This window comes from Colius striatus, chromosome 7, assembly GCF_028858725.1.
Source record: "Colius striatus isolate bColStr4 chromosome 7, bColStr4.1.hap1, whole genome shotgun sequence".
NCBI lineage: Eukaryota > Metazoa > Chordata > Aves > Coliiformes > Coliidae > Colius > Colius striatus.
The window spans coordinates 12,817,214-12,837,525 of record NC_084765.1 but is presented as its reverse complement, the minus strand read 5'-3'; the positions used below and the strand labels follow the sequence as shown (position 1 = coordinate 12,837,525).

Here is a 20,312-nt window from a genome sequence, read left to right as displayed (position 1 = left end):
AAGATAGAAAACTTAATTCCCATTGCTTCTGATAGCTACTTTTGTGGTTGGGAATTCAAACTTTTTCCTGAAAAGAAAGAAACAAATATATCTAGATAAGCAGATCAGTTGATCTTTCTGTGACCTGATTTACAGTGATTAGAGACAGGATCTGCTTATGAAGTCTAGGGCTACTCTGAGACTGTCAGGGAACTACAATCTTGGAATGCTGAGGCAGAGAAACAGAAACTAGGACTAAAGGAATCTTGCCCTTTGGGCTGAAGGATGTCTCTATTAAATTTTTAGATACTTCATATCGCTGATTAATCTAGCTAAGGAATAGACACACGTAGGAGACTCACCCTGCATAAGTTATACAGTGAATGGGTTTGTCCCATAAACCAGTAATACGACTCAAATAGTGAAGGAGCTAGAGTGTGTCTCCTCCCTCACTTCTGAGGCCACAGTTTTCTGTCTTTCAGAGGAAAATCTGGGAGAGGTAGGTAAGGAATAATAATCCCTCAGACTTCTTTCATGGTATTCTAAAACTGCTTACAATTTGAACCTGCCTCAATGAATAGAAGACATCTAAAAGATCTGGTCTCCATAGTGCAGTGCACAATTTGGTCTAAGCCAATGCACAGTTGTGAGAAACAACTTTGTTTGTCTAGCTAGTCTAACTGGAACCAGAATGAGAGGAAACCTAATTATTCCCATTTTAAAGGAGTCAGAAAGTGCAGAGAACTAGTTCAACTATCAGTAATTCAAGCAGAGTGGTCAGGAAGTCATTTCTGGTGCCTATCCTAGGAGGTAATAATTTTCTACTTCAGGAGAAAAAAAAGAAACAAGAAACTAATCTATAGAAACACTTTATGAGCTCATCTGCTCAGAACCAAGACTGAAATCATAATCTTCACCTAGGCAGTGATTCTCTTTTATAAAAAAAACATCAGTGGCAAAACTCCAAGGGTGCTTGAAATCTGCCCTGACATTTCCTGAAGCACTGAAGACAAAAAGGTAACAAACGCAGCAAATTGCATACATAACCATCTCTGACTTACAGCTTTATGATTGGCACAGCCTGCAGCAAAATCTCTCATTTATAGTTTCTGCAGTAAACAGACCAACACCAGCCTGATTGTACTGTGAACCTGGCAGGCAAGGGCAGAAAATAAAAACTGCAATGAATTGTGCTGACATAGCATGTTTCCTGTAGAGAGACTTTACACTTAGTGCAATATCTGCCCAACTTTACAGATGATTAAACAAAAATGCAGAGAAGTTAAATTGCTTCTTCCAAATCAGAACAGCAGCAATATGAATTGATGCCAGAAATAAAAACCTCACCACACAAAGCTAAGTATTTTGCCTCAAAAAAAAAATTTAGTGTTTAAGACAGAGGGTCAGTGTTGGAGACCTGAAATGTAACAATCCATAACATTGACCACATAATATCAGTTAATACTGTTACTTAACAGTTTTGTATTAAGTGTATATGCAAAGACAAAGATAACCAGTTAAAAGGAAAGAAAGGACATCAAGGAAGCAATTACAGAAAACTAAGTAGCATATCAATGATATAATGGCATGGTTAAAGTTCCTATACAGTCATGTGACTTTTGGCTCAGTTTTCATTTTCGTATCTGTTACCAGCTGTTTTGTTTAATTTCTTAAGTTTCTTGGAATAATTATGTAATTTATTACCTCTCTTTCTAGCCATATTAGTTGAAAACATGTTTTCTCAGTGTGACCTCATCAATACTGGAAAGGACCACACAATTTTAGTGAATAGTTTACCAACCACAGTTCACAGAGAGGGAAGGTAATTCCAACTGCACATCTAGTTATCATTATACTAACATCAGAGCTGGATTTTAATGGAGACCTGTGTGAGAAAACTGTGCAGACACCCTTTTCAACCTAGTTGTCTTTATTTAGAGGCTTTGTGTTAACATTTTTACCCACAGAACATAAAATCTACAGAAGTGTGTCGAACTGCAGAAAGGATTCAGTTGAACCACTTGGGATTGTTAAATGTTACTTGCAGCTGACTTGAAAACAATTTTTAAGAACTAGACAGGAAGCTTAGGTCTACTAAGTCAGACCTGATAGAGACAGACCACCAAGCTTTGCTTATAAACCTGCCACTGTCTGCGTATGTTACATGCCATAGGTGATCATGTCCCCGAGTACCACATTCATTTCTTCTCTGAGAAAGATCAGCTGACAGCTCAGCAGTGGAAGTGTTCCTCCTCTGATACAACCGGGAGAGGGAGCTCCCCCTTCCATACTTCTTTTGCTACAAGAGAGCTTTAAAAAGCATAAACAAGGACTCTATCAATTGCCTTCCCCCTGATCAGCAATGATTTTGTCTAATACTTTGTGTCAGATGTAAGGAAGATGGGAACCTACTTTAAGCTCCTTGATCTTGTTAGACCATACCAACTTGTATATAGATAGAAAAATATGGACAGCAATTTAACAAAATCGAGTAACAAATCTCACAGTCTTCATGACAACAAGCAGAAACAAAAAGCAATAGTCACGGAGTAATAAATTCCCCAGTATTCAAGAAACTCAGATTGAGAAGTAGTACTGCCCATCCAGGCAGGGATTTTCAAAAGAAGTCTAAAACAACTATTAATATTCTTCTCGTTAAAAATATTGCTCTCAGAGTCTTTCACTGGATGTTAGGCAACACTTAAAAATCAAAACTTCTTTATGTTGAAGTGATATCTGTCTTGTCTGCCCTTTTGACCCCAAGATCTCCCGTGTAAGAGAAAAAAGGGGGCAAAGGCAACAAAAGAAAAACTCAACTGCCTTGGAAAAAAAATGGAAGAACTGAGAAAAGGATGAGGAAGGACAATATCAAGGGTTTTAAACCTTAAGTGAGACAGAAGATCTCAGCTTCAATTTGCAGCATCTCCCAAACATGAAGAAAACAGGAAAGAAATTAGCAGAGAAAAAACCCAGCAACCATTTCCTTTTTGTTCTTCCAAAGCCTTTCTCCACCTCAAACTGTTTTTAAACATAATTCACTGATTCTAGACTTAGAAATAACCGCTTTAGGATCGATGTGTTCACTGTACATTAATTCTTTGCCTGAATAACAGAAGATCAAAAGCTGTTAGACTCCACCTCCACAACTTCACAGGTAAGGTGAGAATACTAGCAACACTGAAGAGACAAGTGGGAATGCAGAGAGAAATTTTTTTTTATACATAAACATACTATGCACAAGCATATAGATTTTAATTTTTTTAAGTAGGGTCCAAAATGATGCTTAAAAACAAAAAGGCCTTGAATAGTGAGGGTTTTGACTAAACCCTCCTACTGACAGTGTTTAAAATTCATTAAGACATCTGACTGTATCCATTATATTGCTGAATTTAAGCATGAACCCTTCTGAAAGGCTATTTTGATGATCTTTCAAAGTAAAAAATCTGATATACAAAAAAAATCTACATTGCAAAAAATAACACGACTTATTCATACCCACTTTGACCCAAAACTAGAGGCGAAGATATCTGGAAATTATCACTCTTGTACCAAGAATTTTGTTAGTAAAAAAGTTAGTAACTATATTATATAACCAAAATGGAATTAAAGTATATATATCAAAAGCCAAAATGGAAATTTAGAATACCTTTATAAAATTCAGTATTGTACTGGGTTTTTATCTCTCCAGCTAAGTGTGTTTTCCTCTTTTAGTGAGGGACAGAGCAAATTAAAAAGCAAAATATTCCATAAAACTTTCATATTTGGCAGACATTCTCCCCACTTGTAAATATAACACTGAGGTAACAAGCCTTCTGAAAGATGTGCAGTCTACACAAACACACATTTGTTCAGGAATTCAAAGGAACATTTCTCTAAAGGCTATTGCATTACCAAAACTGCTTGGTTAGCAGTTAGCTAACCAACAGCTCTTAAAGACAAGATGATCAGCACTCAGATTCTACCTGAACAGAGTCTTAGTAACAGGACAATGCAAAGTAGGATTTTCCAGTCCCTGTTGCTGCAGAATATAATAGCATTGGCTTAGAAACCTACTGCAGCATGCCACAAAACACATCAAACCTTTCTGATCTAGTTTTTCATTCCAAGAAGGAATGGAAGGGGTTATCTGGGCTGAAATCTCCTCAGTTCTTGGATGGTAGCCATCAAGTTCTCTCTTCCGCTAGCTTAATGAGATGTCCTGCAAGCTGCAAAAGGCCTGAAACTACTCTGTTACCAAATAAAGTAATACATATTTCTTTAAATATCTGCCTTCTTCATACAGTGAAAGGGCTTGCTATGCTACCCACAGAGCAAATGGCAAACTCACAGCTGACAGCAGAATCGAGATGAGGGCATAAGTAAAGGAAGTTAATGAAGTCAAAACTATTAGAGTATACAGGAGGAATAAAATAAGAAAGTAAAGAATTGTACATATGTAATAGTAAGATACTGCCATATCAAACATCACAGCTGATGTCCTTGACTTTGCCCAAAAAGCAGTATGATAATTATCGCTTAACTTCATCTCTTGATAAACACTCCTGAGATGGAAAATTACTGAGTGCAATTAATATAAACTAAAGGAGCCCTAGTAATCCCTCTGGAACACAAATAATGAGTTTCTACGGGCCTTTGTGCCTTGATTTCCATGGCCTGGCTGGTGTTGAAGGGTACACAGCTTCCTGTGGCAAAGCAGATCCCAAGAACAGCATAAGTCATCTTTTGGCTGCTTCAGAGGTAGGAAGGGAATGGGCTTGTGAGGCCTGAATGACAGACTTTTAGTTATATTCAAAATGTCTCATAAAAAGAAGTATGTTAATAGAACTGAATAGAAACCTCCATCCTTTAGTAATAACTACTGAAAACCTCAAACCTCATACTTGTTTCTGCTGAAGCAACATTAATCACTGAGAAGTCAAACATTGCCTCAGCAACATCCCATTGCATGGCAGTAACCAAAGTGAACAAAAGAATTTGCTCTGCCTTCATTTGTACATAAGCACAGACCTTTAAGTTTCAGTGCCTCTTGAGTAAAAAAAAAAGGTGAATAAGAAAGGGAAATGCAAAAGTACATCAGCGGTTTTTGCCAGTAAAACTTGCAAACCCTCTACCACGCAGTTAGAACTTGATCCAAAGCTCACCGACGTCAATGGGCTGAGAATCAGATCCTTGTTCAGCTTTTGGAGCTAATTCATCTTTGAACGGACAATTGTATATTTAGGCTGCAGTCTCTGTATATATCTTATTTGACTTACAGCTCTCTTCAGTGAAGTTTTTAATATCTCCAAAGATGGGAAAAAACATATTCCAGTATGTTAGAAATATGGAACCTTGCTCTTATTCTTCACATTAAAAGCTGTCATATTTCATAGTGCTCGTAATAAAAAAGAACAGAAGCAGGTAAAGAGACATATATTGAAAAGAACCAAGAACAGAAGACATGAAAGCAATGTAGATATACATCTGAAACCTACTGACTTTTACACAAATGTGCTCAGATGGCATCTTGCTGAGAAACTACGCACCTGATCTCGGGAATATGGCGTATCCACTATGTGTTTGTCTGAACATGCTGCTAGAAGAATCTTCATTGCATTCAACTGAAGCAATATTTCACAAGCCATGGTATCAAAAAAGGTAATATTGGCGAGAGCTGCTGAAGCCAGCAGGAAAACCTCACCAGATGAGGCTTCTTGGCACAGTTCTAGGAATGTAGAAAATAAGTTGAATAAAAGTCATTCCTTCATTGTAAAAAACATGGTTAAATGTTTCAAAGCAATATTTAAGCATCTGCAACTTGCATTGGCAAATCCTAGTATCTAAGACGAAGGTCATAATCAAGATAAAATAACAGAAGAAAATCATCTTAATTTTGTTAGTTACATTATATGATACATGATAAGAGTGCTTTAAAAGTGACATGAACATTAGGCACCTTCATTTGTGCTACAAAGTCAGGGGAAGATGGTAAATATGAACCTAGACATCAAATGTTCCTAATATTCCTCTAACTAATGAGATGGTCTACCAAGTATACCACTAAATGTTTTTGACATAAAGCTTGATATAACTAAACAATATGAAACGCAAGAGGCAGAAAGCTAACTGCAGCTGATCCATAAGAGAATTATTCTGCTATATATCCTATTCTTTAGAACAATATACAGGCAAATGTTGCTGTAGTGGGTCTGGGACGATAGTGATTTTCCACAGCAGCTCTTGCAGTGTTGTGCTTACTGTTGATATCAATATTATGACTACCGCTTGCACAACATCAGGGCTGTCCCTCCAGCATTCCTTCCCCCACCTTCACCAATAGCTGTGAGTGGGCATGATCTTGGGAGGGACTATGGCCAGGACAGCTGACCCAGGCTGACCAAGGAGATATTCCATACCATATGACGTCAGCTCAGTAATATAAACTGGGGGAGAGGAGCAGGAAGGGGAGGCGAGATTCATTTCTGGCCTTCCCAAAGCAACAGCTACGCGTACTGAAGCCCTGCTTCTCGGGAGGTGGCCGGACATCGCTGCTGATGGGAAGTAGAGAGTAACAGCTTTATCTGCTTCTGCTTTGCTTCCTGCGTGCGCGGCTTTGCTGCTTATTTATTAAACTGCTTTTATCTCAACCCACGAGACTCCCATCTTATTTTCTCCCCTTCCCTGGCTTGCTGAGGAGGTGGGGGATAAAGCGGTGTGGTGGGCACCTGGCATCCAGCCAGGCTCAAACTACCACAGTTGCCTATCTCTAAAAGTATTTCTCCATAGTCAAAGATCATGTATTTTTTCCAGCTTCAACAATCAGTCTTGAAAGTATAGCTACCTTTTAGTTCTTTGCACACATATATTTTAACTAAGAACTGAATCACCTGGTAACTGGATTTCAGCATGGTTTAAAAATTAAGCATATTACAGTAATTCAATTATTGAGTTATAAATATTATAACAAAACTGGTGTATGATTACTGACAGGGCTCTTACAAAGTCATACATATTCTATTTTTAATGCTTACATTTCTTGGGCAGAGTTTATGCTACTGAATTTCCCGTGGAACTTAAACAGTGATAACCGGGGAAATGTTCCACTTCTAGTAACTGCTGGATAGGCTGTTCAGACTATCTATGGACTGCAGTAGACTGTAACAGCTGGAAAATCATCTTAAATAAGTCTTATCAGATGCCTCTAGCAGTCTAGTTACAACAGAACCAAGCTCAGCAGAAGTTAATTCCATCCACTGGATTCAGGGCAATTTCAAGGCAGAACCTTCACTATTTGTTGTTGAGGAATAAATTATTTTCTTGATTTCTGCAGCATTAGTTCTGTTTGGGCATACTGAAGAATGTCTACATACATTTCAGATATTATAGAATCCTCTAGTACTGGCACTACTACAGTCTCTTTTTTGATTCTGTTAAAAAACAAAACAAAACTGTGCATGAAAACCGAACTGGTTTAGTTTAACCATTGGGCTCGGTAGAGAAATGTCCAGATGTATTGATCTGTTATACATAAGAAATAAAACTAGATACTTCAAATTGCACTTTTTGACATGAAGCTCTGAGAAACCGAATTTCCAGATGAGAGAGAAGAAGAGGACAATTGACTGAAAGCTGCTGATATTTGATAGGGATGGAGCACAGTGTCAGAAATAAGAGATTCCTCTCTTTAGAAACTGGTAAGAAATATCAGCTCATTGACCTAGGTTAAGGAAAATCTTGTTACCTTTGCCCTATTTTATCATAGATCAGAGGCCTAGACAAAAGAGACAGATATTTTATTTTCTTGTAACAACGGCCATAGATTATACTATACTGTACTTTTTTTCTGAAGTATCATACAAATGCAGATATGGTGGTGAGCTTGAGTTCTAGCAATTTTAGAAAACGTAACATAAAAGTTTGGAACTATTAGAAACCACTCTTTGAGAGGCAAACATGGGCCAAGAGGATACTTTGATGGGACTTTCCTGTGGTTGTTATGGTAGAATTTCACATGGATAGTCTTTTGAAAAATATGCATAAATTCTATTCAAATATGGACTAGAGTAAAAAATATTATGTGATTGCAGAATGCTTTGATTCAGAAAAATGACTGAGTTTTTTTACCTGTTAAGGAAATAAATAGCAATCATTTGGGGATTATTTGTATTATTATTATATTATATTAAGGATTATTTAAATTATTTAGGGATTATTTCTAATGAAAGAGAGTCCTACTCCAACCTGTTATTTTAAATGGAAAGATTCCTGGTTGATAATATACTAACCATGAGCCAGCAATGTGCCCTCATGGCCAACAAGGCCAATGACATTCTGGGATACATGAAGAATCAATATCTTCATCAACATCCTAGCAGAGGGGACAGAGTGTACCCTCAGCAAGTTCCCTGATGACACCAAACTGGGAGGACTGACTGATTCCCCAGAGGCTGTGCTGCCATTCAGTGGGATCTCAACCAGCTTGAGAGTTGGGCAGAGAGGAACCTCATGAGGTTCAACAAGGACAAGTGCAGAGTCCTGCATCTGGGAAGGGGCAACCCCCTGCACCAGTACGGGCTGGGGGTCGACCTGCTGAAGAGCAGCTCTGCAGGGAGACCTGGGAATCCTGATTGATAATAAGCTAACCATGAGCCAGCAATGTGCCCTCGTGGCCAAGAAGGCCAATGGCATCCTGGGATGCATCAAGAAGAGTGTGGTCAGCAGGTCAAGGGAGGTTCTTCTCCCTCTCTACTCTGCCCTGGTGAGGCCTCATCTGGAGTACTGTGTCCAGTTCTGGGCTTCTCAGCTCAAGAGGGAAAGAGGGTCCAGCGCAGGGTCCACCAAGATGATCAGGGGAATGGAACATCTTTCATATGAGAAAAGACTGTGGGAACTGGGGCTGTTTAGTCTGGAGAAGAGGAGACTGAGGGGAGATCTTATTAATATTTACAATATATTAATTATTTAATTAATAGTTAATAATTAATAATTAATTAATATAAAATATCTAAATGGTAGGTGTCGGGAGGCTGGGGCATCGCTTTTTTCTATAGTAGCTAGCAGCAGGACAAGGGGTAATGGGATGAAGCTGGAACACAAAAAGTTTCATTTAAATATAAGAAGAAACTGGGGTTGTTTAGTCTGGATAAGAGAAGACTTCAGGGGGATCTCATTAATATTTACAAGTATATAAATGTTGGATGGCAGGAGGTTGGGGCATCATTTTTTTTCTGTTGTATTTAGTGACAGGACAAGGGGTAACAGGATCAAGCTGCAACACAAAATTTTCATTTAAACATACAAAAAAACTATTAGGATGAGTGAGTCCTGGCACAGGCTGCCCAGAGGGATTGTGGAGTCTCCTTCTCTGGAGGTTTTCAAAACCCACCTGGACATGTTCCTTTGTGACCTGATCTAGGTGAACCTGCTTCTGCAGGGAGTTGGACTGGATGATCTCTAAAGATCCCTTCCAATCCCTACCATTCTATGATTCTATGACTCAGAAATTCTGCGAAGAACTTACTGACAAGTGCTGTTACAATTTCTTCCATATTTTCAAGAAAGCTGCTGAGATGCTGAGTGAATGTGAGATGTGGAGATGTGATCTGTGCAATCACTGCTGCTGCTTCTGCATGAGTAGCTTCAGAATGGCTGTTATCAGTAAGAATGTCTGCCAGGCACAGTATCCCATCAACCTATGGAAAACAAAACATATAGGTTAGAAATACTCCAGAAAATATTTTTGCAACCAAAGATGAGTTTACAGTTCTCTTTTCGTTGTGGCTAAACTACTGAGTTAATTTTTTAAAGGCCTAAAACTGGTGGCATTCATAAAATAAGAACTTTCAATTTAGTAAATATAAATGAGTTCAGCATAAAAGTTTGTTGACTGGGAAAACATCTTGCATTTCCTCTTCCGTTAATGTTTCTGCAGAATTGATTTTGGTCAGATAGATGAGTCTTTTCTGACAGATGTCTCAAGTTAAACATTAATCAAAAGATAAGCTCTAATAAGAAAATGCTAAACACTACTGTGCCACAGACTCATTTAAGCTCTTGTCTGAGTGTGTCCCACTGAGAAACTCAAGGCCTGAGTATGCAGCAAGTTCTTCACAGATGTATTTTTTGACACTTTTTTCTGATTTTCTTACAAAGCCAATATGGGATCAAAAGATACTACTAAGGAGAGACCCCGGCCAAACTGCCCCTGATGAGCTTGTATAGCTCTCACATTAAAGCTACTCCTGTATATGCCATGCTTATTTGGAACAGAGAAATTAATAAAATATACACAAGCTCATGCTTTTAGAGTGTCTTAAGTGTTCTGAAGTCATTCCTTACATAGTTTAGGCACACACATCATGTATGCACACCTTGCTCTAAATTATAGGAGAGCCATTGACATCATGAAAGCTTGCAACAGCATAGCCACAGGACAGCTTAAACTGCAGAAACCTATCATCTATTAACAACCAAAGACAGCAAAGAAAGGTTCTCTGCAGACAAGGATATAATTTGTGAACTTTTAACAGGACTATGTTTCTCCCTTATTTAATCTACCCTGAATAATTCATCACATTGTCAAGCAGGTAGATAGATGTGCTTAGAAAGGACAAAGCATGAAGATTTATGTAATTAATTATGAACATGCTTACGTCAAATTCACACAAATTCGCTAATTAAAATCTTTACATGAATAAAAATAGTGTAACTACAGAGACAGTTTACAAATACTAGAATCAGTGATCAGAGCTGTTACAAACTTCACTAACTGTTTTAAAAATGGACTTTATTTGTTATTTGAAGTTCTGAAAAACTGTGGGGTCAATTGCTTTGTATATTGCATAGACATTTTATGGATACAAAGAGGAGTTATCACTTCCTAGTGCTCAACACTGAAAAAAACTTCGGAGTCAAATTAAAAAAAACAACCACCCCATATTTGTTTTGTACACTCTTTCTGAGGTCTGTTGTTCAGAATGCATTTCCTGTCTATCCAAAGCTTCCTCAGTACATGCATATTAAGTCTCATCTGTTATCTCCACAAAGGGTATTTAGCAAATCTCTTATTCTCTTTTTTGTTATTTATTAATACAGAATGTTGAGTTATCTTAATTGCTTCCTGCAATGGGCATGAATTAAAGTATTAGATAAGCACTGGCAGTTACTCTGTTTTATGAGAAAAGCTCTCAGATTGACGTGAGTAAAAATTACCCTCTGGATGATCATTCATTGGAATGCACTTTTTAATAGGCAATAGACTACATCACTGTAACTCTAATAACACAGATAAATACAAAAGAAATTATATATCTATTTTTCCTCAGATTACAAATGGGATTTAGTATAGAAACTCAAGTACTAGCAAGAAGAGGAAGAATAAATTTTCAACATTAAACTTTTTCTTGACAAGCTTTCAACATTAATCTACCTAGAGCAAAATATTTCCCCCTAGTTATGGCAGAATTCTACAGCTTGAAACACCAGATTCACATAATTCACTTGGCTTCAAGGTATATTAATAGATTTCAGTGTCAAGAATTAATATATGTCCTCACAGGATGATTTAGAAGCCAAAGTGTGCTAGACAATATCATATGCAAACACCCCCAACTTTGTCACCTTGAAATCTCCCTAGATCACACCTTGTCTGGGGTCCAAAGGATGCTAATAACAGCAGTCAGAATAAAAAGTTAAATATATTCCAAAGCATTCAAAAAATACTTCACAAGGAACTTCTAAGATCTGGTAACAGAATACAGCACTGTTCAGGTCTAAATTTAGTGGTTAAAATTCACTTCACCAACTCTTACTCAATGATCTCCACAAAATAACTTTAGAGTACTTTTATGCTGTTTGAGAACATGCAGCGGCTTATGAAGGACAGGTACAAGCACATGATTAGATTTTTCAGTCACCACTGATTGTGTAAATATACAACACAAAATACAAGCTTCTAACAATACATGGCTGTACTCAACTTTTGAATTACATGCTTGATTTTTTTATTTGCCAAGTAATTGTTTTTGGAAGTTGGGAGTTGCTGAATTGTAAATAGAAGTGGATATATGTATGTATAAAATACATATTTTGGATCCATGAAAGCCAGCACTAGTTATTCTTCTTTCTATTCAGAATGATGTAAAATATAAACAAATTCAGTCTCAAATACAACATTTGTCTCCCATCTTAAATATAGAAAATAAAATAATTCTACTTCGGCAGGCAACCCCATTTATAAGTGTCTAGCAATAAATTTTAAAATGACAGGGGAACAATCTAATAAAAGCACTTTAACATCCAAAAAGAAATTGCTGCTCAAAGCATTTTTATAATTAGCTTTCACACTGAAAGGAACTTTGGATGGTTGCCCTGTTTTCTTTTTAATTTTGATGAAGTAATCAGCTAAATGTCAAATCTGTTCATCACCTTGGCAATACAAAAGAACCAGTTAGCCAGATAATGCAAACAAATGAATTCCATGAATGCAACAAGATGCTGTGGAGACCCTGCATTTGAGGAATGGTGTTCAGTAAATGCTTGATCACTAATATTTCAATATTGATAACTGGAAAAATACCAGGAACTCACATCCTAGCATAGCCCTGTTACAGAAAATCCAAGTGACAAAATAAATGTGTGATCACTTTACTGCATAGATCAAGTCTTCCAAAAGGAAGTAATTGCTTTTCTCTGCAACAGGAATGAATGAATTCTGGGACAACCTTTTACTTTCTTCAGCATATCTGTTCTTCCTCCCAAAAATATTAAATAAAGCCAGGCACCTGTTAAGAATACCAATACAGAACTTTGGATTAAATGCACTAACAACTTCATGGTTTGAAATATTACATGCAACAACAGTCTAACTCTCTGTTTTCCATGAGGATATTCAAGGTAAGCTTTCCACACCATTCTGGAAATCAAGACCCGTTGTCTTCTTTATAATAATGCCTGTTTTCATTGGCATAAAATGATGATGAAAGCCTTTTCTCATACTATGACTGTCTCTTTACCCACTTTTAACATTCATATGACCCCTACATATTGGTAAACTTTATCAAAGTTTGTTTTTCATGTTCTCTAAAGTGATTGCCCAAGTCAGCTTGCTGAGATTAGAAAGTCTTACAGGCTATCAGATCATTTCCCATTGTTAAATCCATGGATAACACTACCAGCTTACAACGGGGTGTGGATCACCTCCTAAACACTGTCTTAACCTTCATAGGAGGGTGGAGGAGAATTTCAAACACAGAGGCTACATCAAACAGGCAAGAACTGACAGATCAGAGTTGTGTCTGTTTTATCCTTTCACATATGCTCTGTATTAGCCCCTACAACTTGAAGCTAAGTAAGACGAAAATGTGTGGGTTACTTTTAACAAGTATTTGTACATATTAACTATATAAGTGAAGGCATGAACATTAGCAGACTGAATAAAAAGTGTATAGTTGAATAAAACCTCAAACACATTAAAATATATGGGATGAGGAAGAGGGAGATAAAGAAGGAAAGATGGAAGGAAAAACATTATAATATTCAGAAAATGTTTTAATCTGTTGCTCACGACTCTTTGAGCACAATCTCCTTCTCTCCCCAGACCATCACATGAACCAGGAAGTCACTATTCTTCAACTCTATTGAAAATGTCATCCAGCAGAATCCATATACTGTCATTTGGATGACTTATTATTCATGAAACGAATTCCTGATGATCAAGGCTGAGGCATATCCTATGTCAACTTCTATAACTTATTCTTCACTGGTAGAAGACCTACAAGTCTTAATTTCTGCACTGAAAGGAAGGAAAGGAAAAGGACAAAAGTATTCTACCTTGCACACAATGATCTTTCATATCTGAATGGTTGTCCTGCTAACCGCTCTGCAGACAAAACTCTCTTACTTCCACTAACTGAGAACTGAGCAGATTTATACCAGATGAAGATTTGGTCAACTATTTTTAAAGAGAGATGATACAGTAATAGAGTGATGGCATTAAAGTGCCCACAAATACAATTTCAGGTAATCAAAGCTACCGCAGGAATTCAATAGCAGCAGCAGTGACCAATGAACAAAACTCCAATAATTTTTGTAACTACTGCTGTACAACATTAGATACCTAATTTATAAGCCCTACTGTATGCTTCACTGAATAGCGTGGGGCTGAAAAAAGGTTGAGTGGTTCTCAACTCAGTAGTTTGAAACTGCTGGCAATAACCTTAGCTTGCATCTAAACTGGCTATGAGTGAATGCTTTGGTTTATGGCAACTTAAAGTTTCTCTTAAACTTGCCTCTTTCAGATGTGGTCAATGAAGAGGTATTTTTTCTTCATTGTGTTTAGACATCAAGTGGCAGTATGAAAATGGTCTGATCTATATGAGAAATATTGTTATATGTTGTGGAAATAAAGAAGTCTCAACCTTCTGAAAAAAAAATCAAAAATATGACAGTTGTCTAACAGCTAGAAGGATGCATTAAGTGTGGTACTATCTAAGTAGTAACCTTGCAGCCATGCTGCAGGAAGAAACAAACTGCAGAGCAAAATGAAATGAGGTGCTTACTTTGGGTTGACTGGAGTTAAAGTATAAATAGTATGTAAACATTTTCTCCTTACTAAACCTAGGGAAAGCAGTCAAGCAGGCACCTCAGAGCCTGTTCTGTGATGCTCAGAGATGCTCTAGGCTTATTGCAGGCAAAAAGTACAACTGGTTGTCAAAGAGGTAATAGAGAATAAGTCATTTTAGAGAATGGATGAACAAATCAGAAAGATCAGATCTGGACTTCTCTCTTATTTTCACTTCAAGGGTAAAGGAAAAACTGGCTTTGAACTCCCTCAGTTTTGAGGACTGATATGAACAGTAAGACAGTCTTTTAAAGTATTATTTCTGTAGCTGATAAGAGAAACCAGGAACTGCATTACTATTAGCCTAGTAGCTCACATGGTCCCACTCTTATAAATCACAGCTTACATTGCTTCTAACTACCCTCTCCAAACATAGGTGAACCACCCAAGGATACAAGGGATTGTTCAGCCTAGAGGAGATTGAGGGAGGAACTCATTAGTATTTACAAGTATTTATAAGGTGTATGTCACAATGATGGGGCAGTACTTTTTCTTCTGTAGTGACAGGACAAGGGCTAATGAACAAAAGCTGGAACACGAAAAGTTCCAGTTATACAAAAAAATATTTCACTGTGAGGGTGAGGGAGCCCTAGCACAGGCCACCCAGGGAGAATGTGGAGTCTCCTTCCATGGAGGTTTTCAAAGCCTATCTGGACACATTACCCTGTGACCTGATCTAGGGAAACCTGCTTTAGCACGGGGGTTGGACTAGATGATCTCTAGAGGTCCCTTCCAACCCCTACCATTCTATGATTCTATGATTCAACTTTCCTCATCTACTTACATTCCTACAATTCTACAGGATAGGTGCAGAGTAGGTGAAGAAAAAGGGTAGGTGGAGATGATACTGAAAAGGAATTCACTTGTAATTATGTAGAAGTCATTTTTAGTACAGATCCTTCTACATAGTTACTGATAGTATTTATAGAATTGGGTTGTGTTGATAAAACTGAAGGAAAACTACTAAACACAAATGAGCACAGTAGATTGGGAAAAAAAGATGTCCTTTGAACTCCACATTTGTCACCTACTCTTTCTCCTGTTCTGCCACAGCTAAAAGACAATTACAATAATGACAGTGTTACCTGTACTCTCAAGAGCATATAAGAATAGGGGAGAACTCTTTGTGTTCACATATGATAAAGTTAGCCATTTATGTGACACATGACAGATGACAAAGGTTTCTCAGGTTCTTTTGCCCTACATTTTGGAGGGCTGGATATACTATCTTGTTATTAAGTTGCAGGCATCTATTCCTTTTTCTAGGTTTTTCTTAATATCTGCATTACAAATTCCAGAAAGTATATGCTTGTTTCTTTTAAATAATGGATAAGGTTTTATATACTATACTTTGGGGTCTGAATTTCATTAAAATGAAGGCACACAGACAAAAAAAGGACTCGGCAACAAGATGAGAGGAACTGTCATGTGTTATACAAGAATGCTAAACAAGATACCAGGACCTGAAGTCTGAATTACGGAAAGACCATACATTAGTAGTTTTCACATAGCCCTCATTTTTATTTACCCTGGGGGATCATAGCCTGAGAATAAGAACAAACCAAACCATCTCAACTATTCCTATAAACAAACAGGGGCTCCAGGCTTATGCATAGCAGGTCACTCCAGAAAATGAGATGTGCTCACTGAAAAAAACATGCTCCGATCATCTACTTTTAAATAAATAATGTCACAGACACTTCATTGCATGAGGGCATATTCTCAAACACCTGGTGTCTGGCATTTGAAAACAAGAACACTCTTTCAACAGGTTTGATTACCTTGTGTCATTTAGTTTTTGGTGTGACACCATGGATTTTATTTTCAGAAAGTGTCTGTTAGTGTACCTCTTCATAAGAAAAAGAAAAAAGCCATGCACACCACATTTTTAGAGGACTCATTTCATCTATTACAATGATGAGAAAGGGCCTCTACCCAAAAAGAGCAGCACAGAGTTCACAACCAGAGAATTAGTCATTATCAGCTAATCTAACTCTTCATAGTATCTTTCTTCTCTCAGGAAGAGATAATCTTCCTGCTAGAATTCTGGATGTGTTTAAGTCAATGCTTTCAAACCATAACATGATTATACCAAAGAGTTAATAAAATGGCTTATTAACATTAATTATTATTGTAATTTCACATACAAATTGTTCCCTCATCACATTAAAATTCTTAAACAAGTTATTATACCACAAAGTTAGAAAAAAACATAACCTTATCCTATTTTCAAAGGATGACAATGATAACACCACAGCAGAAAGCAGAGTCGTATTAGAAAGGCAGAGAGAGTGAATCCACAATGGAGATTGCTGTCACTTTTTTTGCTTGGCTGTCACTTGAGTGTGACTTGGATGTCACTGTTTTTACTGATATGAGATTCTGCAAATGCATTCAGAAATAGATCCTTATGCAAACAATTTTCCTGCAAATATTTCTCATTTTGACGTGTCAGTCAGTTTAGGCTAAAAACTATCCAGGGTCTCTGAAACACAAGGCCTCTACAGCATTTTAATCACATGTACCAATATTAAACACACTACAACAGTAGAATATTTCTGTGCCAGAATGTATTAAATATATAGAGCAACTTGTCCAGAAAAAAAAGTTTTTTATGTCTAAATTCACATAATTGTCAAAACTGACTCAGTGCTTCACCCGTGTTGTTCTTTCTAAAACTTTTTGTTGCTTTTAAGAAAAGCACGATGAGGCACCAAGTGTTAATACAATTGTTTGCAACATTCATTACTTCACAATGGCTGTTCAATTATTTTAATAAATTAATTTAAATAAATTAGTCCCAGAACAGACCTTGTAAGTGCCAGATTTTTATTGACAGAGAATTTTTACAAGCAAGTTACAGAGCTTTATGGTAGCCATTTATAATGAAAACACTCACAGCACTTTAGCTATAAAACTTTTAGTGAGCAACTCAATAAGAGTCCATTCGTGTTGTAATAACAACAGAGGAAATTGCTACCCTTAGTCAAACAAGAATTTAAAAAGCTAAAAAAGTAGCCATTTTCATCTGGTGAAAATTGATGGAACATTACTGGCTGCAGCAGACTCAAGCTATTTGGTCCTAAGATTCTTCTCCTGACATGAAAATTTGCCTTCAGTCTCCTACAAACATTGATTTACAGTGGTAATAAAATAATTTCAGAATTTTGTTAAGGATAAGAAATTCAAGTTTAAGATCAGCTGTTTGCATAGAATAGCTACTATGAGCCCTCAGGTAAAATGATATCAGAGGTTTTTCTCTCCATTTACACCTCCTAGTACTTCTCTTTGTCAAATATAGTTGCTGTATTGACTCTATTAGAAGAAATAAGCACAATGCTAAAAGCCTGAGAAAATGGAACATTTTTACAGGCTAAGTTTTTATTGTTCTTCTACTCAATATTGTTTTCTCACTCAACATAAATAAGTATACTTATTCAGAACAAAAACCTTATTGTGGATAAAGTTAAGCTAGTGTTTCAATGCTGGATTGAAAGAGGAACAGATCTCAAAATTTGTTATACATTATTTCTGAAGCAAGTAAAGATAGGTAAAACATAGCACTTTGGTACAGGAGCAGTTCCAATCTACATTCAAAATCATATTTGCAAGTCAGACTTATTTTCATAAATCAATGTCACATCAGAAAACCATGTCAGAAGTCATTGAAATTTAATTTACCTAGTGAGTAGATTCCAGTTTCAATAGCCCAGTATCTTCTCCAGTTTTTTAGGTGAAAAAATGTGTAACCATCAAGTTACGGCAAGGACAAAATCCTCAACTTGCTGTGTTGTAGCAAAGAAGTTGCATAGCTTTGAGAAAATCAGCGTGTTGAAGAGCGTCTCAAATTCTGTTCTGATTCTATCATCAAAACATTGCCTGTTTTTCTAATACTGTCCCTGACATGAGCCAGTTTGTTCACTCTTAGAATAATACTCACAAGAAATGTTGTGACGGAAGGAACCTAATACTACTAAGTAGTAAATATTAGAATTCCTCAGTAACACCCAAGGTTCACCTTACATAAGCAGTAAAAACTCTCATTCCATATTCCAAACCAACCTGCAAAGTCCAAGTCTAGGCTAGAAATTTCACACGGTTTGGCTTCATTCTGTCACCTGCCAATGCATAAAGAACATCAAAAGAGGCAACACAGCTCTCTACAGAATGGTACAGGGATTTCCATGACTCCAGGAGATGTTCCCACAATTAGGATCTATTTTTTTACTGCTTCAGAGGGAAGCAGAGATGATATCACGGTTCATCTAGCAGAGATGCTAGAAAAACATGGCAACTAGAAAACCTGGGTATAAACATGTCACTCTGAAACCCGAACGACTGAATCCTTGTGGACAAATAACTTTAGATCAAAGTATACCAAACTTGTAGAAAGAATTTAAATTTTCTTAAAGATCAAACAGCCTGGGAGAAAGAAAATACTGTTTTGAAGGACAGTGCCTTGTAAGACACTATAATGGAATTGTGGCTTACTGTATTCTCTTCTGAAATTTAATCGCTGTGCTCTCTTCCTTTACAATAGTACTAACAGAATAAATGTCATTTGCTTGGCAGCCTATTCTAGAGTAAAAATTCAGATTGTAAATAAAATATTAAAACATAATTATTTTTACAATATTTCAGCTCTTCAGCTGAAAAAGAAGAAAAGGAAGAAATAATTGTGAACTTGTTTGTATTGATATTGGGATTGGAAGCTCTTTCAGCCACATCTCACAGTAAATCTGTGCCCAGCTTCACTGGGCAGTAGGTAGAGCCCAGATCACATTCTTCTCATCCTTGAGAAAGTGTTGCAACAAGATGAGCTGGCATTGTAAGCCAGAAGCTGGTGCAAAGTCTGTGTTGTATCACTCTCACTATTTTTTACCAAAGATGAATTCAGCATATTTCTGAAATTTACTTTTACTGATGTCTGATGAAGAAAGTAAGCTAAGAAGACTAAATATAAAAGAATTATGCCAAAGTCAAAGCCAACAAAGATTTTGAGGAGAAAAAGAATAATCAGTACAAATATTTGTTAAAAGTAACCCACACATTTTCATCTTACTTATCACTATATTAATAGCCCTTAAACAAAAAGTTCAAGCTAATATCTCTTATACATTTTCTTTTGCTCTCTACATGAAACTCGCTTAGAAGAAGAGATATTCTAGTAAAGATCATTCAAAATTTTGTCTTAGATTGACCCTCTGGTGTGCTACACCTGTCTCATTTTCCATGAACAAATTGCATACTACAAGCTTAGTTTCACACAAAATGTGTGAAATGTGCCTTGCAATTCAGACATATTAATCATATCACAAACAGAAGACTTATTGTTCCCCAGTGAAGTTAGGCACCAGCTATAAAAGTCTTTCCACAAGACTGAGACCTAGTTGAGCTAAGAACTGTTCCACATCTCATACTGTCCTAAATGCCACTACAGTTCTACAGGTACAAATACTCTCACACTGCTTAGACATCTAGGTGTTCCATTCACAGTACTTAACATTCAGACCTCAAAAAAACCCATGTATGTCTATAAGAGCACTCAGACTTCAGCAGAGCAATGTAGAGAGGGTATTTAAGTTTTTTCTAAAACACTTTTAAACCTGTTTTGTAAAGCATCTTTTATCATGCATCCATGGAATTCCAGAAACAATACTGTTGCTTTCAATTAACTGTTGATTTGCACTCAGATCTTCTCAGGGCCAAAATTCCATTCATTGTCAATTTTGGA

The 20,312-nt window shown here is 36.9% G+C and overlaps 1 protein-coding gene across 1 annotated transcript in view; it reads right to left on the bottom strand.

The window, feature by feature from the left end:
* The window catches only part of INSC (INSC spindle orientation adaptor protein), a 136,840-nt gene that overhangs the window by 10,020 nt on the left and 106,508 nt on the right, over nt 1-20,312 (bottom strand). Inside the window, exons 9-10 of the mRNA XM_061999662.1 lie at nt 9,479-9,650; nt 5,505-5,683 (exon numbers count right to left, since the gene is read on the bottom strand). Coding sequence (XP_061855646.1) covers nt 5,505-5,683; nt 9,479-9,650 — 351 coding nt within the window. The remainder of the gene's footprint in view (nt 1-5,504; nt 5,684-9,478; nt 9,651-20,312) is intronic.